At 38.0% G+C, this 19,605-nt stretch overlaps 1 protein-coding gene across 2 annotated transcripts; it reads right to left on the bottom strand.

Annotated features, from left to right (window-relative positions):
- Positions 1–1,377: 1,377 nt before the first annotated feature.
- LOC127620179 (low density lipoprotein receptor adapter protein 1-like) lies at positions 1,378–18,670 on the bottom strand. 2 transcript variants are annotated; one of them, XM_052093303.1, is made up of 10 exons: positions 18,458–18,670; positions 11,474–11,616; positions 10,927–11,039; positions 10,275–10,389; positions 6,237–6,309; positions 5,753–5,824; positions 4,830–4,921; positions 4,654–4,688; positions 3,828–3,859; positions 1,378–2,809 (listed from the first exon to the last, which is right to left on the bottom strand). In XM_052093303.1, exons 1-10 carry the CDS (start codon positions 18,531–18,533, stop codon positions 2,763–2,765), a joined length of 798 nt encoding a protein of 265 aa, XP_051949263.1. In that variant the 5' UTR covers positions 18,534–18,670; the 3' UTR covers positions 1,378–2,762. The 2 variants fall into 2 exon arrangements, with proteins under 2 accessions (XP_051949263.1, XP_051949262.1); XM_052093302.1 differs by lacking the exon at positions 3,828–3,859 and having other exon boundaries at positions 1,828–2,809; positions 18,458–18,666.
- Positions 18,671–19,605: the final 935 nt, after the last annotated feature.

Raw genomic sequence — 19,605 nt, forward strand, 5'->3', positions numbered from 1 at the left:
GCTTCTCTCACAAATCTCCTTTTTGTTAGAGTGCTGAGTTTTAAGGGACACCCTTTTCTTGGCAGTGCCTGTGTGGTGTGGTGCAGCCTCCTCTTCCTGATTACTGATCCAACAGTTCTCAATAGGATATCCAAACATTTGGATATTATTTTCAACCCTTTCCCTAATCTATGCATTTTTATCACTTCTGTGGAATGCTCTTTTGTCTTAATTTTCCTTCAGATTCACATCCTGACCAAAGATCCTTCAACAATGGGTGTTTATCCAGAAAATGTGATTGCAACTTCAATGATTCACATGTGGATGCCAATGGTAATATAATTTTATTCTCGTTAGGGCAGTTTCTTTAATCTGTGTAACCTGGAAGCTTCCAGAGCTTATATATTCCAGAGAATATATATATTCCAACATAAAACCAATGTCACCTAACGATAATTGATTTGTGTTTCAGTGTTTTTAAATAAAATATCAAACAGAATTAAATTTCATTGCACCATTTTTAATTCAGTAATATGAGAATTGGTCAGGGGTCTGAATAATTTTGCAAGGCACTGTGTGTGTGTGTGTGTGTGTGTGTGTATATATATATATATATATATATATATTCAGTGGAGCAGAAAGGCACAGTGAAAGTGTATATCCTGTCCAGACATTTCTTAAAAAGATTCACTAATTGGTAACACTTGACAATAGGTCAATTTGTTAATATGAACTAAGACTAATCAAAATGTGTATATGGTAACATTAGTTGATGCACTATGCACTCACATAATCAATGATTAAAAAAAATATATAATTATATATTGTTCTTTGTTAGTTCATGATAGCTAATGCATTTACTAATCTTAAACCATATTGTTAGGGTTACACACCCATTTAATTGCTATCCGATAAGCAGTCAGCAATGGGACTCATTTGGATTTAAATTACAGATCTGAGGTTTTCATAAACAGCATACCAACAATATATTGCTTTCAATGGCCATCACAACAACAATGAGTACAGGGATTTCTCTAGGTGTGTAATATCCTACAATAAAACTAGAGACAAGAGCAAATCGGCTCTCTTGTGTCACTGCAGACAGACTCGGCTGTAGGTGCTCTACATGTGTCAAGTGTATTTTGCTGCCTTCTGGGTCTAGTATGTAAAGACTGAAAGGTATCCTCCTTACACACAGGCCTGAAAAGGAGGCACAGAGCCAGACATGAGGAAACACTGCCCTCTCATGGTCTCTAATTCAAAATAAATAAATATTACACAAGAGTGGGGACACAGTAAAAAAAAATGCTTTCATTTAGTATTTTTCTTATTATATTTATTATTATTATTATTCCTAATTGTAGTATATGCATTGCTCTTTGAGTGAAAATGTTAAACAAACATTTGACAAATTAAATATTGTAGTGTTTGGTACATCCCCCCTTTGCTTTAAAGGGTAACTAAACCCTAAACCAACTTTTTTTAGTTAATGATCTGTAAGCATGGGGCTTTATTAGTACTGGTCATTGATTCAAGTAATTTTTTTGACATTTGTGTATAAAGTGTTTTAATTCTACAATATATGGTGTAAAAACGTCTGAGTGCTGCCCTCTTCAGGTTGAACGGTGGCTACTGCAGTTGAATTTTCCTATTGGCTGTTGCGGTACTTCGTGACATAAGCGGTGACAGCTGACGTAAGCAGGTTCCAACTCACCACGCCAGATTCATGTTACATGTCGTCTTGCGACCGTGTGAGGAATAATAATAACATAGAGTCTGACAGCAGCTGTCAATTAATCCGTCACTACGAGTCTCAGGTGCCCCCCGCTCAGCCCCGCACTCGGTTCGTTCCCTCTATCCCCGCCGGGGTCTGCCCACTTTTCCGCATTTTCAAATATTTCTAGTGGGTGAAGTCAGACTCTGAGCAGGTGTTTAGTTACCCTTTAATGACAACATGCACTTCACAGATTTGCATAAAGTCTGATGATCCAAGTTATCCCAGCAGACCATATGTAACAAGGAATTTAACATGGAAATGTCACAATAACAATTTGCTTATATTTGATTAGTGAGATGAAAATAGTGCAAACTTTGCTTCAACATAAATCGCTTCTTCAAAATACTAAAACTTTTCTATGTTGACTTTTGTACCCCACTGTGCATATGATAAAAAAGAATTGATCAACGCAAATTCTCACATAATATAAACAGATTTATTAGAGTTTTTAAATACATATTAAATGGCCCCTTGGTGCGTTATGACACGAAACGGTACAATTCTGATTAAATAAATGTAAATACCAATGAAATATGACTTAGTCTTTATAAGAGGCTAAAGATATCAGCTGTACTCCAGGGTTAGTCCATCAAAATAGTAACTCTACAGTATATTAATATACAGAATGTCACATTTTATTTGATAAACTCATTTCTTTTCATATATGAAAACAATACTGACTCTGGTGTCTACACGTTATTCTTTATACAAATTGATTGATAAAAATTAAGCATGTAAACTCATAACATATCACTTTTGAAAAAATAGACTCATCTATTATTGCTTTGGTGAGAAAGATGTTGGACCAGATGTTTGGAGTGAGAAGGAACTGTCAGCCACTCTCTTGACTGAACACTGTGCGCCACAACAGTCGTCTGCATCATGTTCTTGGGATTACTTCATCCACACAAACCTGTCTGTGCTCAAAGGCGAACGACATCATCGTTGTTTGGTGAGTTTCCATTGGTCTTGTCCCAGTCGGAATCAGAGCTCCAATCCTGAGGCGTCACCCCAATGTCCAGGACCTGGGGGTTAGTACGAGACACGGCGAGCCTATGCGAGAGAAGAAAAAACTGAAGGACATAAACCTGAAACTCTACGGTGATACAAACTTACCAGTGGGGTTCAAAGGTATTTATTCAGATTGAAAATCTGGTTCTCATAATCGATTTAAACCTGCAAACAAAGAGAAGGTTGATAAAAAAAATAATGTAAAGCAAGGAAACGTTATGATGTAAAATTAATTTTAGTTTCAGCAAATAACAAAAATAATATAAAAATAGAACTTATATAATAATAAAGAAGCAAAATAGAATCACTTTCACAAATGGTTTGCCTTTTGAACCCCACTGTATATCAGGTATTTTTATAGTGATTAAGATATCAGCAATGTCATGCAAATGTCAGCCTTACCATGGAAATAAAGTATTTACCAAAAGGAACAGAACTTATAATTTCTTTAAAAAAAAAAAAAAGGGGGGGGGGACCCTACAACATCCATAATATTGTAATTGTCCATATGTGGTTACAAGTTTCATTAAAAGGCCATATTTGTGGTTCATTCAGTAGCTATGCCATTTACAATGTTGCTAATATGCACAACTATACGTTTTATTTGTTAGGTTAGTGGCCATGCTTTATCAATGTTATTCTATTATACTTCTTACTAAGAATTATGCTCATGGATAAATAGGTGGCTGATTAGGATGAAAAATCACAAGCTACACAAATAACAGATACAAAACTGGCTAGGTTAAAGATGAAGGGAAATTGAAAGACAAAAAACCATGAGGGAACAACAAAAATACTCTGTTCCAAGTCTTGCAAACTAAAAATGGACCAGTGCAGAACCCTGCCAAGAAATTCCCAATAACATCTGTCTGTTTGTAACCTGTTACTATCCAGAAGGCTTTTTCTTCTTTTGCGTTGGTTTGATCAATGCACAATGGCAGGGTTCTGGAATGATGTTACATAAACTGACAGACAATATGCTAAAAAGGGATTTAGGTAAGGGGTTGGTATTAGACGAGATTGGATTGGTCTAGTACAGGAGTAGAACTGTACATGTTACCTGGAGAGTACTCATAGCTATCCAGACTGCAGCTAGGAACAAAAGAAAGCACAACAATCAAGGGTTTTGGTGCTACAGGATGTTTCTCGGTCACCACAATTTAAATTGGGTTTCATAAAAAGGGATAAAAGCTATGTTTTACTATCCGACATAGGGTCAAATCTCAAAAAAGCCAAAATCGTAGTCACTTGCCCACTTCTAAGAGCAAAAAAACATAAGCTTTTTGGTCAGCACAAATATTTTTAGTGTAAAGATAAGGTCAGGTCTACAGAGTCACAGATTTCCTTTCCCCTTTAATATTGGTCTTCGAGACTAAAAGCAGACAGAACAAAAATATGAAACATTATAGAAGCTTGTTGAAAGAGCATTTCCAAACATTTCATGTTCAGCCTCTCTTGTGGATTCAATCAAATAAAATTGAAAGCATTTGTACTCATAATGCCCAAGTATTCAGGTCAGGTTTATTTTATATGCCATTAGAAATAAATCCAGACCAACTGCTTTTCCAGTGTGACTTATATCCTGCCAAACTACTGTTATTGAAAGCTTTGCTTTGGCTCTGTGGCAAACAAACAAACAAAGAATTTGTCTCAAGAGACCCAAGACCTTTGCTGAATTCTTTCAGTTTGTATATTAAATCAAAGGCATAGAAGTAATTCTGTGTGAACCGTAAGAAACATTTAAAGTGATTACCACACAATCTTTCAGAATAAACATGGAAAGATTGCATTTTGAGATCAATTTGATTTGTGGGAGGGTTATAAGCATGTTTTAACATGCAGTTAACTTTGAGGAGGAGATAAGAGCTGCTTTGGGTGCCTCATACCTTGAAAAAGCTTCTTCCAGACCATCATCCATCTCCTGAAAGGACAAACAAAATGGAAGTGGTTCTTCAAGTACATTTTAAAAAGATGCACAAACATTGTAGTCAGCAGTATGGAATGCTACTTTTCAGAGGTGCAGTTTTCAACATGTCAAAAATTGCCTTTGAGAAGATCTTACCCATACTGTGGGGTTGTTATTGTTGGGTTCAGTGTGGTTGTTCACGTTTTCCACGATAACATCAATGTCCAACAGGCTCTCTGTAGCTTCAGCTAAACAAGACACACAGCCCATTGATACATTAAAAGGAATATTTGGGGTTCAACAAGTTAAGCTCGATCGACAGCATGTGGCATAATGTTGATTTTATTTTGACTGGCCCTTAATTTTCTTAAAATCAATAAATTAGGGTTACTTACAATGGAAGTATATAGGGCCAATCCGTAAACATTAAAATACGGTCTGCTTCAAAAGTATAGCCACAAGATTTAAACAATATGAGTGTTAACATGATTGACATTTTAAACAACTTTACAGCTCAAATAATACATGAGTTGTAATATAATTAATGAAAGTACTTTCAGAACATTATAAGCCTTACATTTCTGCCTTTAAACCCTCCATTTTTCTTTTTAAAGGATTAATTTATATTTTGTGGTTATCAACTTTATGCCACAAATGCTTTCGATTTAACTTTGTTGAACCTACAATATTCCTTTAAAATCTTTAAAAAGGGATAGTTTACCCAAAAATGAAAAATCTGTCACCATTTACACACCTTCATGAAGTTATAAACCAAGATGATTATACTTCCTCCATAGAACTCAAAATGAGAAGTTAGGCTGAAATGTTCATGCTGTTACTGGGCACCATAAAAGTAGTCCATATGACTTGTGTGTCAAGTCTTCCAAAGCCGTATAACTTTAACACTAAACTTAGCAGGTCTGAAGTCAATGATGACAAATGTCACGTCAAACATGTTTGGAATGACAAAAGGATGACTATATGATGATAATTTTCATATTTAGGTAACCTATACCTTTAATGATTTTAATACATTTTAATCAGATATTAATAAAGTGTATATACACATATTATACAACCTCCTTTTAGGCTGGTCAGACTGACTGATCTCTTAGACTCCGTGCTGTTGGATGTCTCTTGCTGCTCTCTCTCTAAAGGCAGGGTAAAAAAAAAAAAAATTTATAAAATAACCATGACATCACCACAATATTAAACTCATTAGGCAAGTAGGATCATGCAACTTGGCAGTCTTATCACATCACTTTAGAAACTATTCAGCAAGTACAAGATATTCTTTGAAGGTGGTCCTTTAAATAGTTCCCTTTTAACAAATACAAAAACATTTTGTTCTGTGAAAGAGGCAACAGCGAATCCTCTGCAGATTACAATCCATCATGACAGCAACAATGACCTCATGAGGACATTTTCTTCAAAAGTGCAACATGACAAATTATTTTCTTCTTGTGGCCTATGATCTTCCAAGACATTTATAGTATATGGCCACTACATTGTTTTGGCAAAGCCTTTTGTTCAGGGGCTCAGTGGAGAGATATGACACTGTACCTTCTTTGGCAACTTCCCAGAACTCGAAGGCCACTCTAAAGGCCTGAGCCACCGTGAGTGTGACAGCCTGGGCCTGAAACAACACAACGAGACAGTCAGATAGGAAAGAAAAAAGGGACATGGTATGTACACAGTATATACAGTGGCAAGTAGTATGTTAACCCTTCGGAATTAGCTGGCTTTCTGCATTTCTGCTTGGTCATACAATGTTATATCTTCAAAGTCACAAGTATAGACAAACACAATATGCTTAAGCTAACACCACAAGTATAATCTTTAATGTCTTTATTGAACACATCCCCTTAAACTTGTACAGTGCTGTGGAAAAATGAAGAGAACCCTTGTATTAAATAACTGGTTGATCCTCTTTTGGCAGCAAGAACCTCAAACAAGCATTTCCAGTAGCTGCGCATTAGACCTCCACACATTCAGAAGGAATTTTGGACAATTCTTCCTTATAGAACTGCATCAGCTCAGCCATATTTTTAGGATGTCTGGTGTAAAATGGCTCACTTGAGGAAAATCCACAGGATCTCCATTGGGTTAAGGTCTGGGCTCTGACTGAGCCACTCCAAAAGGTGGATTTTCTTTAAGCCATTCTGTAGTGGATTTACTTTGATGTTTAGGGTTATTGTCCTGCTGCACCGCTCAACTTCTACTGAGCTTTAGCTGGTGCACAGCCACCCTGACATTATCTTGTAGATTATCTTGATAAACTTGGGAATTAATTTTTCACCTCAATGATGGAAAGCGGTCCTAGCCCTGAAGCAGCAAAGCTCCACGATGCTCCCTCCACCATACTTCACCGTTGGGATGATGTTTTCATGTTGGTAAGCGATGCCATTTTCTTTTACACCATACAGTTGAAGTCAGAAGTTCACATACAACAAATACATTTAAACTCAGTTTTACACAATTCCTGACATTTAATCGTAGAAAATATTCCCTGTTTTAGGTCAGTTAGAATCACTACTTAAATTTTTATAATTTGAAATGTCAGAATAATAGTAGCAGAATAACACAGTTTACATACACTTTGTTAGTATTTGGTAGCATTGCAATCGTTTAACTTGGGTCAAACGTTTTGGGTAGCCTTCCAAAAGCTTGACATTTTGGCCCATTCCTTCAGACAGAACTGGTGTTACAGAGTCAGGTTTGTAGGCTCCTTGCTTGCACTTGGTTTTTGAGTTCTGCCCACATATTTCCAAGGTCAGGGCTTTGTGATGGCCACTCAAATACCTTGACATTGTTGTCCTTCAGCCATTTTGCCACAACTTGTGAGGTATGCTTGGGGTCATTGTCTATTTGGAAGACCCAGTTGCGACAGAGCTTAAACTTCCTGGCTGAGATTTTGCTTCAATATCTCCAAATCGTTTTCCTTCCTCATGATGCAACCTATTTTGTGAAGTCCACCAGTCCCTCCTGCAGCAAAGCACCCCCACAATATGATGCTGCCACCCCCATGTTTCACTGTTGGGATGGTGTTCTTCAGATTGCAAGCCTCGCCCTTTTTCCTTCCAAACATAACAAATGGTCATTATGGCCAAACAGTTCAATTTTTGTTTCATTACAACAGGACATTTCTCCAAAAAGTAAGATGTTTGTCCCCATGTGCACCGGCAAACTGTAGTCTGGCTTTTTATGGTGGGCTTGGAGCATTGGCTTCTTCCTTGCTGAGCAGCCTTTCAGGTTATGTCGATATAGGACTTGTTTTACTGTGGATATAGATACTTGTCTACCTGTTTCCTCCAGCATCTTCACAAGGTCCTTTGCTGTCGTTCTGGGATTGATTTTCACTTTTTGCACTAAACTACGTTCATCTCTAGGAGACAGAATGAGTCTCCTTCCTGAGTGGTATGATGGCCGCATGGTCCCATGTTGTTTATACTATTGTTTGTACAGATGAACGTGGTACCTTCAGGCATTTGTAAATTGCTCCCAAGGATGAAGCAGACTTGTGGAGGTCCACAATTCTTTTCTGAGGCCTTGGCTGATTTCTTTTGATTTTCCCATGATGTCAAGCAAAGAGGAACAGAGTTGAATGCAGGCCTTAAAATGCATCCATAGTTACACCTCCAATTCAATACACTTCTTATTAGAAGCTAATTGGCAATGTGCCTACATTTTCCAAGCTGCTTAAAGGCACAGTTAAATTAGTGTATGTAAACTTCTGACCCCTGGAATTGTGTAATAGTCAATTAAAAGTGAAACAATCCATCTGTAAACATTTGTTGTAAAAATGACTTGTGTCATGCGAAGTTGCCAAAACTATAGTTTGCAAATATTAAATCTGTGGAGTGGTAAAAAACATTTTAGTTTTAATGACTTCAACCGAAGTGTATGTGAACTTCTGATTTCAACTGTACAGAGTGCTGTGTGTGTTTTTCAAAACAATTCAACCTTAGTTTCATCAGTCCACAAAACTTTTTCCCAGTAGAATTGTGGAGTCTCTAGGTGGTTTTTGGTAAACTTCAGACATGCAGCAATTTTTTTTGTTAGAAAACAGTGGCTTCCTTTATGGAGTCCTGTCATGGACACAATGACGGTTTAATGTTTTCCATATAATAGACTCATGAACCGAGAGGTTAACAAGTTCCAGTGATTCCTTCAACTCTTTAGCATTCATTCTACGGTTCTTTTTTTACCTCATTGAGCATTCTGCAGTGTGCCCTTTGAGTCATCTTGGCTTGACGGCCAATTCTAGTCTCCATTTATAGACAATTTGTCTAACTATGGACAGATGAATATCTAAGCTCTGAGATAATTTTGTAACCTTTTCTCTAATTAGCTTTTGTTGATGTCTAGGAGTTCACATACTTTTTTCCACAACATACATTGTACATATTGAATACATCATTCAGACAGTCACAAAAACGATACAATAATGTTTGTTCCGAGTTAAAAGGGTTCACATACTTTTTCTTGCCACTGTGTACACACCTGTATAAATGTACAATTAAATATGAGACCTGCATGTTTGAAGGTATATCAATGTCTGTAAATTTCATATGTCATCGAAATACATTTTTATTTGTTAACAATGTATTGAAATGTACTGGTTTATTTTGTGATTATGACTGGCTTACTGTACATTATTAATGTGCTTAAATAGTGATTGGAGTTTAAATTATTTGATAATGAGACCATTTACATACACACCAATATGCGGATTACTCTCTAAAATCAGCTTAACAAATCTTTTGCGATTACATGACAGAATACCTATTATTTCTACTTTTGACGTCAAATCGTAAATAGAAATGCGCTGAACACGTGCGCGCATTGGATGAGCCGGTAAGAACACAGCGCAAGATGGCACGCAAAATATGCGTGATGGGCAAATATCTACCCATTTTGATTGGGTTATTCATAAGCCGTTTTTGGCCTTTGTGCCGATAAAGGAAAGCGGTTTATTGCGTTTACATGACCGCCAGCATAGTCGGCTTATTAAGCATAATCGGTGTAAGAACATGCATGTAAACACGCTCATTGTTAGAAGAGACCATGGAATAATATGGGATATGACATGAATCTAGCAGATCTATGTAGGAAGTCCTGTGAAAACCGTGAACTGTTTTCAATCAGAATCTAGTATTCCGGAGAGCTGTGTTAAAACTTACTATACAGTATAATAAACATCCACAGTGGTATGGTTGTGCCACTTTGTAGAATGGCAGGCATACACAAAATCACTGGCATAAATACAATACATGCTTTGTTTGCGATATGGACCAAAACTAAAAATGATATGCACAAAAAACAAAGTGTTAAAGCATTCACATCAAAACTTCAGTGTCTAGCTTCAACAGACATGTTAACATATTTTGAATGATTAGAGAGATAGATGTCTAGTGCTATGACGGATCAGAACAGTGCGTCCTTAGATCCGTAGACAAATAAGAGTATACGGAGCTGGTCAGCTGTTGCTCAGAAAGACATTATACATTTGTTCTAACATTTCTTAATCTTCTTCATGCTTTGTTTGCTTGTGGTTGTAAAATATTCAGTGTTTTCATTAGAAAACAGTCAAAATCTCACCACTTTCCGTTTGGCGCAGAGGAATGCGTGGCACTCCAGCGCCTCGTTCTGTTGGTTCTGGGCGATGAAAGCAAACACTTTGGCATGGATCTTGTCAGCTGAGCAATATGAGATCCTGAGGAGGAGGAGGACACAAAACAGACCAGCGCTAAGCACATGCAGTCGGTTTAGAGTAAATAAAGATACGTTGATGTTTTGCAGGGCAGATGTGAAGCAGACAGCGACTGTCTGTACTGGAACTTCAGGGAATGTTTTCATGCATCACTTTTGTAACAATGAAGGACTGATGGATACTGTTTCTCTTTAAACAAATATGGAAATTGGAGAACAGAGCATGTTTCTATTTGGACAGTAGGATTATCTAAAGCACACTGGGAACATGAGATTTATGGAGACTACTGCTGGTCACCTGCAGTGTGCTGTATTATGTCCCTAGTGACAAACATGGAGGTTACACCACACCCTCCATGTGGTAAAACACTATGGTAGGATAAATCATTATTGCTTTAGGCAAGACCGCACACTTGTTTCTGGGAAAAAAGGAAAAACATTCTTCTGATAATCGAATATATTTTAGTGCAGAGTAGTGAATATTTAATAAGCAGTTGAAAATTAAGAGAAAGTAAGGAGTGCTAAAGTGTGTGGAGTTCACCGGTATATGGAAATGTTCTCAATCTGCTGGTTGGACACACTGTCGCACACAATGATTCCCTGAGGAGACACTTTCAGGGCCACTTTAGGCAGTTTCTTTCCACAGGCTTTGGCCTAACAATACACAATAACAAAACATCACTTGCATTTTTCAGATGAAAATGTGAGCAATGTGATTCACCCCCGTAATCCTATGATATTCTGGGTGATTTAAGGGTGTAAGTCTATGGAATTTTTTCACCCATTTTATCATCTGCCAGGCAAAGACCATTAGAACAATATTTGAAAAACATAATAGCACACACCTCTTTCAACAAACTGAATGATAAGTCCAATATGTTCATGTCTGTAATAGTGTTGGATGAGTTATGCACAGAGTACAACCCTTAGGATTAGGGGTTGCTATAAATCCCTAACCCAAAGCATGAGCACTAGTAATATTGATGACTGCCTTAGTAAATGCCACAAAAAAAAAATTTAATAAATAAAATGCAAATCTGGAATCTGATATAAACATTAATACAAATAGGCCAGTTGATGGAACACACCGTGGCAACAATCCTTTTGACAGCAGCTGCAGAGAGCTCCTCGCCTTTGGGCTGATCCACCAGAGTCATTCCCAGGTGCCGAAGGTTAAAGGTCATGCCCTCCATCAGAGTCTCTCTCGTGTCGGTCCAGTTCTCAGGGAGCTCTGTACATAGGGAAGGCAAACAAAGAGTGAAGTGTTTGAGACAAAGCTGAACAACTACAATAAGAAACTACCACATGTGGTTAAACAAAGTCAGTATAGAAAAACAGTAAGCAATTTTAACCAAAGTGAAAAGTACTTAGTCTGTGTTTTTACGTTTTAATATTTCATAACGACACCTGACCTACACAGCGTGACGGAGTAAATATTTGTAATACAAACCATTGCTCAAAAGACCCAAATACCTTTTCAAATGCCTGCTCATACTTTTTTTTCCACAGATGAGTGAAAATAGTTAAAGTCTTTGGTTTGGAGAATTCTGTAAGTCTGGGGTAGCTTGTGCCCCAGCATTAAGCCAGTCTAGTCTGTGTGGTATGCATCACTAAATCATGATAAGCATCATATGAGGTTTAAGGATCGACATAAGAATAGTCTCTGAAACATGCAGAAAGTGCACTTTACCACATCGTGCATATGCAGATATAGATAGAATAGAATCCTTTATTTTGGTCACACATTATACACACAGTTTTTTGCATATACACTGAAATGTATTAGTTTTCACATATCCCAGCTAAGCTGGGGGTCAGAGTTCCTGGTTATAGCGCTCTTTTCCATCATTTGAAGAATAAGATGCAGGTTTGTGTGCCGTTTTGTGAATTTGCTGCCAAGGCAAGGTAAGTTTATTCATATAGCCAATTTCACACACAATGGCAATTCAAAGTGCTTTACATAAAAATGGTAAACCAATTTTTAAACCAATTAAAACAAAAGAGTAATAGAATAAATGTAAAACATTAAAATGAATAAAAAAAAAATAATAAAATGGAAAGATGCATTGCAATCAGTAAGCTTCATATGAGTTTCAAAATGAAGATACTGCTAACGTTTTTGCTGGAACCAATGCTTTAAACGGACTCCAAATGATGATTGTACGCATTTATTTTGGCAATACTGTGGCTAGGTGAGCAAATGTGCGACTTAAAGCAGACTTGACAAATGAATACTGCATGCATTGATTGTGAAAATACTGTGGCTGGATAAAAAAATAAATATAACTTGGATTTGTTTTTACTTTAGACACCAGGAGTCAAGGTATGTGTTTACCTTGGGAATTTAATCTTTTTTGCCAAATACAATGACGTCGGTCTTGTCGTTGTTTAACTGAAGGAAGTTTCGGCACATCCAACTGTTAATTTCATCAATGCACAAGCACAGTCTATGGGGCTGTAGTCGTTTGTTGAAATTTGTTGTTTTTGTTCATAATTTTGCCTAGTATAAGCATATAAAAACGTTGAACAGGAGCAGTGCAAGATTTGAGCCTTGTGAGACTCCACACGTCTTGTCCACTCAGATTCAGAATTGCCCATGTTCACATAGTAACCACTCCCTTCTAGATATGACCTGAACCAGCCAAGGATCATCCCAGAGAGCCTTACCCAGTTTTCCAGTCCATCTAAGAGAATGTTATGGTCAATAGCAACACTTTGTTGAATACTGATTCAGTATTCAACAAACAAAGACAAAACAGACAAAGACTCCGGTTTGGAGTGATTTGGACAACATGGGGTGGAAAGTGACAGCCAAAAAAAAAAAAAATAAAAAATTAATTGTCTAATATCTCAAATATCAAACCAGCACAAACTTTTCAGTTTTGCAGCCCAAATCGGCACAAACGCAGCACAAAATTATGGTATAGATTTGATAAAGTTTCAATTATATGAGGTGCCAACTTCAGAGGTTGACAGATCTGCTCTAAAAATCTATCAAATGTCAATATGTAAATGTATATTTCTACGGTATTTTTCTTTTGTTTTGTTTGTTTTTAGACAAATCACATGATAAAAATAGAGCCTGCCAACCCAATCTGCATTTCCCAATCCAAATATAACGGTTCCAGATGTCCATTACACAAGATACATACACATATTGCTTAAATTGTTAGCCATAGTCAAACATGCACAGGAATGCAAATAAACACCATCATTATTTCTGTCGAGACTCACGTGTTCAGCTCCTGTCACACTACCTGCGCTACAGTCACCTGATTGCCTTTGGCACTGGGGCCATTATGTTAAAAGACAAGTTCTGAAAATCCCTGCAGAAAAATCCTGGGAATTACAACACACTGGCACAAAACCAAATCTGACAAGCATCAAACTAAAAAACAAAATGTCTACATTTGTTCAAAAATATTCTAGTTATCTAAAATTGAAGTGGGATTCCTTAAACAGACTTTCTCTGTGACAAGTTCAAAGGATGACCCAGATGGGTCAGTACATTATATATTCCATGTAAAGTTTTTCTTGTGCTTTGGGAAAATGGTTCCTTTGTTTACCGGCCATTTAGCAGGCACTTTACATCCAATGTGACATGCAATAACAGAATTGCATGTACATTTCCCCATGGGGCAATTTGGTGATAAAAGTCCTATCCAATGTGTTTACTCAAGATCCTTCCTCACAAGAGACTTAACAACTTGGAACTGGAAAATTCCTATAACTGTCTTTCTTCCATTCACCTCAACAAAAACAGCTTTCAGAAGTCGTTTCAACAATAGAAGGTGTTCACACAGATAAATGTATTTACACAAGACTCACAATCCTGGGAATTACAGAACACATCTTTGGTTATCACGTACAGCTGACCGAAAACAAGACGCGCACTAATAGTCATGACAACGGCAAAATTAATGTGATTCAGATGTTCACCAGATGACATTTCATATGTACATAGACCCAAAACTAGTTTTAGCTTTGCACAGTGATTATTTAAAGACACAACGGGAGACCTTTCTATATAATTACTTTGACCACGTCTCCAGAAATAAAATGTCATGCTTAAATTATTGATGTTCTATCATTTAACACACCCAAGGGCCCGTAGTCACGGGGAAGAGTACTACTTTGTCTTAACTAGGTCCCTGGAGAACCATTCAAGGGTGGAGTGACTTGACTGCTGCTTGTCTCCAAAATTCAAAATACACTGCACTGAAGTGAGTGGGGGCAGAGATTATTTAGCAGAGATGAGCGACTTCTATTAAAATGAAAGAGAGAAACTGGAACGCCCAACGGTCAACAGATGTAGAAAGAAAGTCCTGCTTTACAGGTAATATAGCTATAGTGTTGCGTTTGTGTTTTATTGTGTACACTACATAAAAACGCTGTTTGCTTCGTGATGCCGTTCTGCAAAAGTTCCCACCTTGTGAGTGATGTATACCTCTGTCAGACATGAACGAGCGCGGTTTTCCTTATACACCCGATACGATCCACTCTCCTCCCACGGAAGCGTCACACCCGAGTGAGATGCGTGGTGATGGGGCACAGCGCGGATATTTGAAGATTTGTCGGCGGGCCAGCCAGGGCTGGGAGCATGCTGACACAGAGCTTGCTGAGATTGGTTGGGAGCACATGAAATCTTGAAATGCGTTACACCCAACACGACTACGCAGTATGTCAGAGCAGCATGCATTCACTAAAATGTGCTGCGCATTGCAGACTATATATTAAACGCAGCCTTTTGTGATTCAGAAAGCTATTGTTGATCTTAAAAAAAAACTGAATAAAACGCACAAAATCACATGTACTACTTTATTGGTGCCTTTATTGTTCTTGTATGTTATTTTTGGAGCTTGACAGTAATGACCATGTCTAACACACTGTATCCGCTCGTCTGACTGATACCTGATCCAGTTAAAAAGGTTGGTTTTGGAGGACCGGTGCATCCATATGATCTAGAAGTTTGATGAGTGAATCTCATGAAAACTGTGTATAGGCTAAACATTGCAGTTTTTATTATGGTTATTATTATCATCTTGTTGCTGTATTGTTTGTGCACTGGAAGCTTCAGTCACCAAGACAAATTCCTTGTATGTGTAATCATACTTGGCAATAGAGCTCAATGTTAAACTTTTCTAAGATTGGTCTTGTCATGAGAAAAGTTTAACTTCATACAAATAACACAACATACGGGAGCAGTCACTTCAACCCCTCAAATGGATTGTACTGTTGTTTAAAGTGTTTTGCTCATTCAGCTGATGAAACAGAAAAATATCTTTCCAAAAAATGTCAGTAGACAAAAAACAAAACTCCAGAAAACATATGTTGTGGAAAATTAAATGCCATAGAAGAGACTGCATGTCCATCCCTCACAGCCTCGCTTTAATTTGTCAAAAATCAAAGATGGCACTACTGTGAATAAGGTCTAATTTATCATAAAAGTAATTTTTTTTTTTATAAGTACATTTTAACAAACCTCAATTCCTGGAGGAAGCTGGCTCTTTCTACCGGCACACAATTAGACTTGGAAAATCTCCAATCATGCCACAAGTCATGCAACTTGAGAGGTGAATATTGAATACTTTTACCAAATTGCCTCCCTGGAAAAGCCTCAACAGCTGCTGTTGGATGTATCCCTCTCACTCTGCATCAGATTGCCACCCTCTTAAGTATGTGCAGGGCTCAGACAAACTAAAGATCCTGGAGGCACAGGCGATAAATCTTAACACTATAAAACACCATAAAAACTCCACTCGAGTCTCTCTTCATTACAATGCAGCCATGTTTGCTGCAAGCTTTGCACTTTCTCCTTCCAGTCATATGACTTTGGCAGCAGCAAGAAGGGCATTTCTCAACACTTTGAGGAATCAGGTGTGGAAGAGGAGGGAACGTAATGAACTTTAAAACGATGGATCGTTAGTTCATAATTTTGCCATTAGAAAGAACAAAAATAATGGGTTACATCTTCAAGCTAAACATTACAACAACGGCAAGGTTTAAAGCAGTGATTCTTAACTACTTTTTTTACCACAGGAGCTGGCTTTACTTGATTTTCATTTAACCCAAGAAGACCAGACACTGTTGATAAATACATGCTGATGTCACAGGATGGTGTGGGAGCCAACGACAACCTAAGGTTTGCAGGGAGGACTTTCAAAAGTGTCAGAAGCTTCAAAAACTTTGGATCCCTGCTGATGGAATCGAACGAGAGACTGGCAGAGATCAAGGAATGGATAGCAGCAGGAAACCGCTGCTATTTCATGGTCCTCCATCTAATGAAATCTTGGTCACTCCCCCGGAACACCAAGAAGACCATCTACAGAATGGTCATTAGACCCGTGGTCACCTATGGGTGCTAGACATGTGTGCTGACGCAGAAAGCAGAAGACCTCCTGAACACCTGGGAGAGAAGGATCTTGCGGAAGGTGTACAGTTCAGTACAGATCAATAGCGAATGGTGTGTACAGACTAACAGAGAGTTGCACCACCTGTATGGAGATCCCTGCTTTACGGCGGAAATCAAGAAAGCCTGCATACACTGGCTCGGCCAACTGGAGAAGCTCGACAGGTATTCAGGCACAAGCCCAAAGAAAAGTGGCTTCCAGGACATCGGAGGAAGTGCTGGCTGGATGACGTGGAATAGGACCTACGGAGGTTGGGAGACCATGGCTGGAGATGCCCGAATGGATGAATTTGGTGGAGCAGGTCAAGGCCCTTCACGGGCTGTAGCGCAGAGGGTAAGGAAATAAGAACAGACCCTGACACCAACCAGTTGAGAACCATAGGTTAAAATTGTGAACATACACAATCCAAACGGCAAGACGAGCCACTGTGACCCAGCCAGACAGAGGGAGAATTGTTGTTTGGGTTCCACAAAAAGGAGGAAAAATTATGTGACTTGCAATAAGGTCTGTAATGTAACCAAAAGTAGGTCAGTACATCAGCAAAAGAATGTTAAACACAGACAAATGTGTCTTATACTTGATCACTCATCCGTTGAGAGTCCAGTCTAACGTTGATAGCTTTCTGATGTTGGAAACCTTTTCACCATAACTGAACTATGAACATGACCTTAACCTTTCACTTGTAAACTTCTTGTTTTCCAGGGCCTTGTAGCAAGAAACCCCTAATAATAGTTTCTTTTAACCGGCTGCAGGTCTTGAAGATAAGCAGCTCACAGTCAATGAACAGAGCAGCTTTTGTTGAGTCAAGAAAGAATTAAAGGGGAAATGAAAATGCACAGCAAACTTTCTGATCCTACTAAAGAAAAAGTTCATTGCACTCGGCTAAAGCGGATTCTTTATGCGAAGCCCAGGCTGACCTACTTCACCTGCTTTCAAGGTTTGGTTCAGTCTTCGTCCATTCTAACTTTGAAGTCTTTGTTAAATCAAATGTGCCTCAGTCAGAATGTCTCAGATACTGCCAGCAAACAAGTGCCTAGTTGTAGAATAGTCCAGGATGGATGCCAAGGAGAAAGACACTTCAGAGATTTTAGATATTGATAAAATCTCAAACCACACTGCAGGCTTTTGCATCATTTTTGTTTCACCAAACAGTTTCTGGTAACTTCTCAGCCTCGTCATAAAAAAAAAAAAAATCCCCATTTAAAAAGAAACAAACACATCTAGTTGGCATGAGCCACACAATGGCTGTGTCTCAAAACCCAGACAGCAGCCTAAATAGACAGTATGTTTAGGCACCTGTGATGCCCAAAACGGTTGTCAAGGTTGACAGTTCAACAGGTTTTGTGAGTCAACCATTAATGAACCCCGAAAACAACCGATTTAATTTTTAATTTAAAGTTTAATATAATTTGTGAAACGGTTTTTAAAATACAATAGTTCTAAACAACTCCGTGTCGTTCATAACAAATGGAGAACAACTTATGGATCCGCAATACGCATTTGAGTCACTGAAGTTTCATACAGGGCAAACAGCATGTTTTGGGTTTACTCCAAACATTTTGCAGATACTAACAGACTGTCAAACACACGCGTCAAACTTAAGTCTCCATGTTGACTCACACACAAAAACAATAATAATAAATTAATAAATGCAATACTCACTTTGGTGTTTGCCTGAGCTCCAGGACTGGCTGGGACTGCGAATAAAAGCCCTTCTGGCTGATTTCAGTACATCCATGATGAGGTTTAATCGGAGGAGCGTCTTCAGGTTGTGGTGTTGGCCATGAGCTGAGTTTTCTTCCCACTCTCAACTTTGTTGTTGCCGTTTCGATGCCGACATCGGTGGGAATGTTTGAGTCACAGCGTCTCCTGGGCGGTGTTTTTATCTGTCAATCAAAATGACGCGCGAGAGACGCACCACCCATATTGAGGAATTCAGCGGAAATTCTGTTGAGAAAAGCCTGCAGCAGCCGTTAGATTCTCTGACATGTGTTTTTAAATGTCCCGCAGAATAGCGAGACACGAACAATGCTGTTTGGGTGGACTTTGGGTGACACATAATTAATTTCAGCTTTGTCGCCCTCATTAGCTACAAGAGATATATTATTCTCCATTGAGAATTGCGTGCGAACATTATAGTTACGATGTCTTGACAAAATTTCAGTGGTTCGTACTCTTTCTTGGCCTTATCATTTGAACTCTAGGAAAACTAAAGTTTGATTAGTCAGTCTTAACTTACGAAACAGCTAAACTTACCAACATAACATTTAATACAGTTTAAACAAGGCTAAAGCATTCTTAAAGGCATCGCTTAAGCAAAAATCAAAATTTCTGTAATGTTTTTCTAACCCTCTTGTTGTTCCAAACTCATTTGACTTTCATTCTTCTGTGGAACATAACAGAAGTTTTTGGAAGGAGAAAATGTGTTTTAGAAACGTCTCGTGATTAATTACTTTTGAAAAAGACTGGCCTATTTGAATGTCTAACAATGATCAATGTTGTGAAGTACATTTTAAAGGTGCAACTGTCATTTTTTCCCCATTAAAAGGTTTTACTACTTTAGAAATGCATTGTAATTTTAAAACATACAAATAAAATCATGAGCACTCACATGAAATGAGGACTCCAGTTATATCAGTAACCTTATAAAGCTGTTTTATTCTAAATTGGGCAGGAGTACCCTAATGTGGGCTGCCATTTTAGAATTGCATGACTAGTTGAATACTACTAGCTGCAATTACAATTACATGAACTGTGTAACAATTTAACAGAACGGTGTCTCAAGACATGTTTTTAGACTGAAGTTCTTC

This window comes from Xyrauchen texanus, chromosome 26 (assembly GCF_025860055.1).
Source record: "Xyrauchen texanus isolate HMW12.3.18 chromosome 26, RBS_HiC_50CHRs, whole genome shotgun sequence".
NCBI lineage: Eukaryota > Metazoa > Chordata > Actinopteri > Cypriniformes > Catostomidae > Xyrauchen > Xyrauchen texanus.

Coding starts and splice junctions, on each gene's coding strand:
- LOC127620179 (XM_052093302.1), bottom strand. CDS start 18,533: ATGGATGTACTGAAATCAGCCAGAAGGGCTTTTATTCGCAGTCCCAGC. Junction 6,310..10,274: donor TCTGCGCCAAACGGAAAGTG/GTGAGATTTTGA, acceptor GTGTTGTTTCAG/GCCCAGGCTGTCACACTCAC. Junction 4,689..4,829: donor ATAACAACCCCACAGTATGG/GTAAGATCTTCT, acceptor TTGTCCTTTCAG/GAGATGGATGATGGTCTGGA.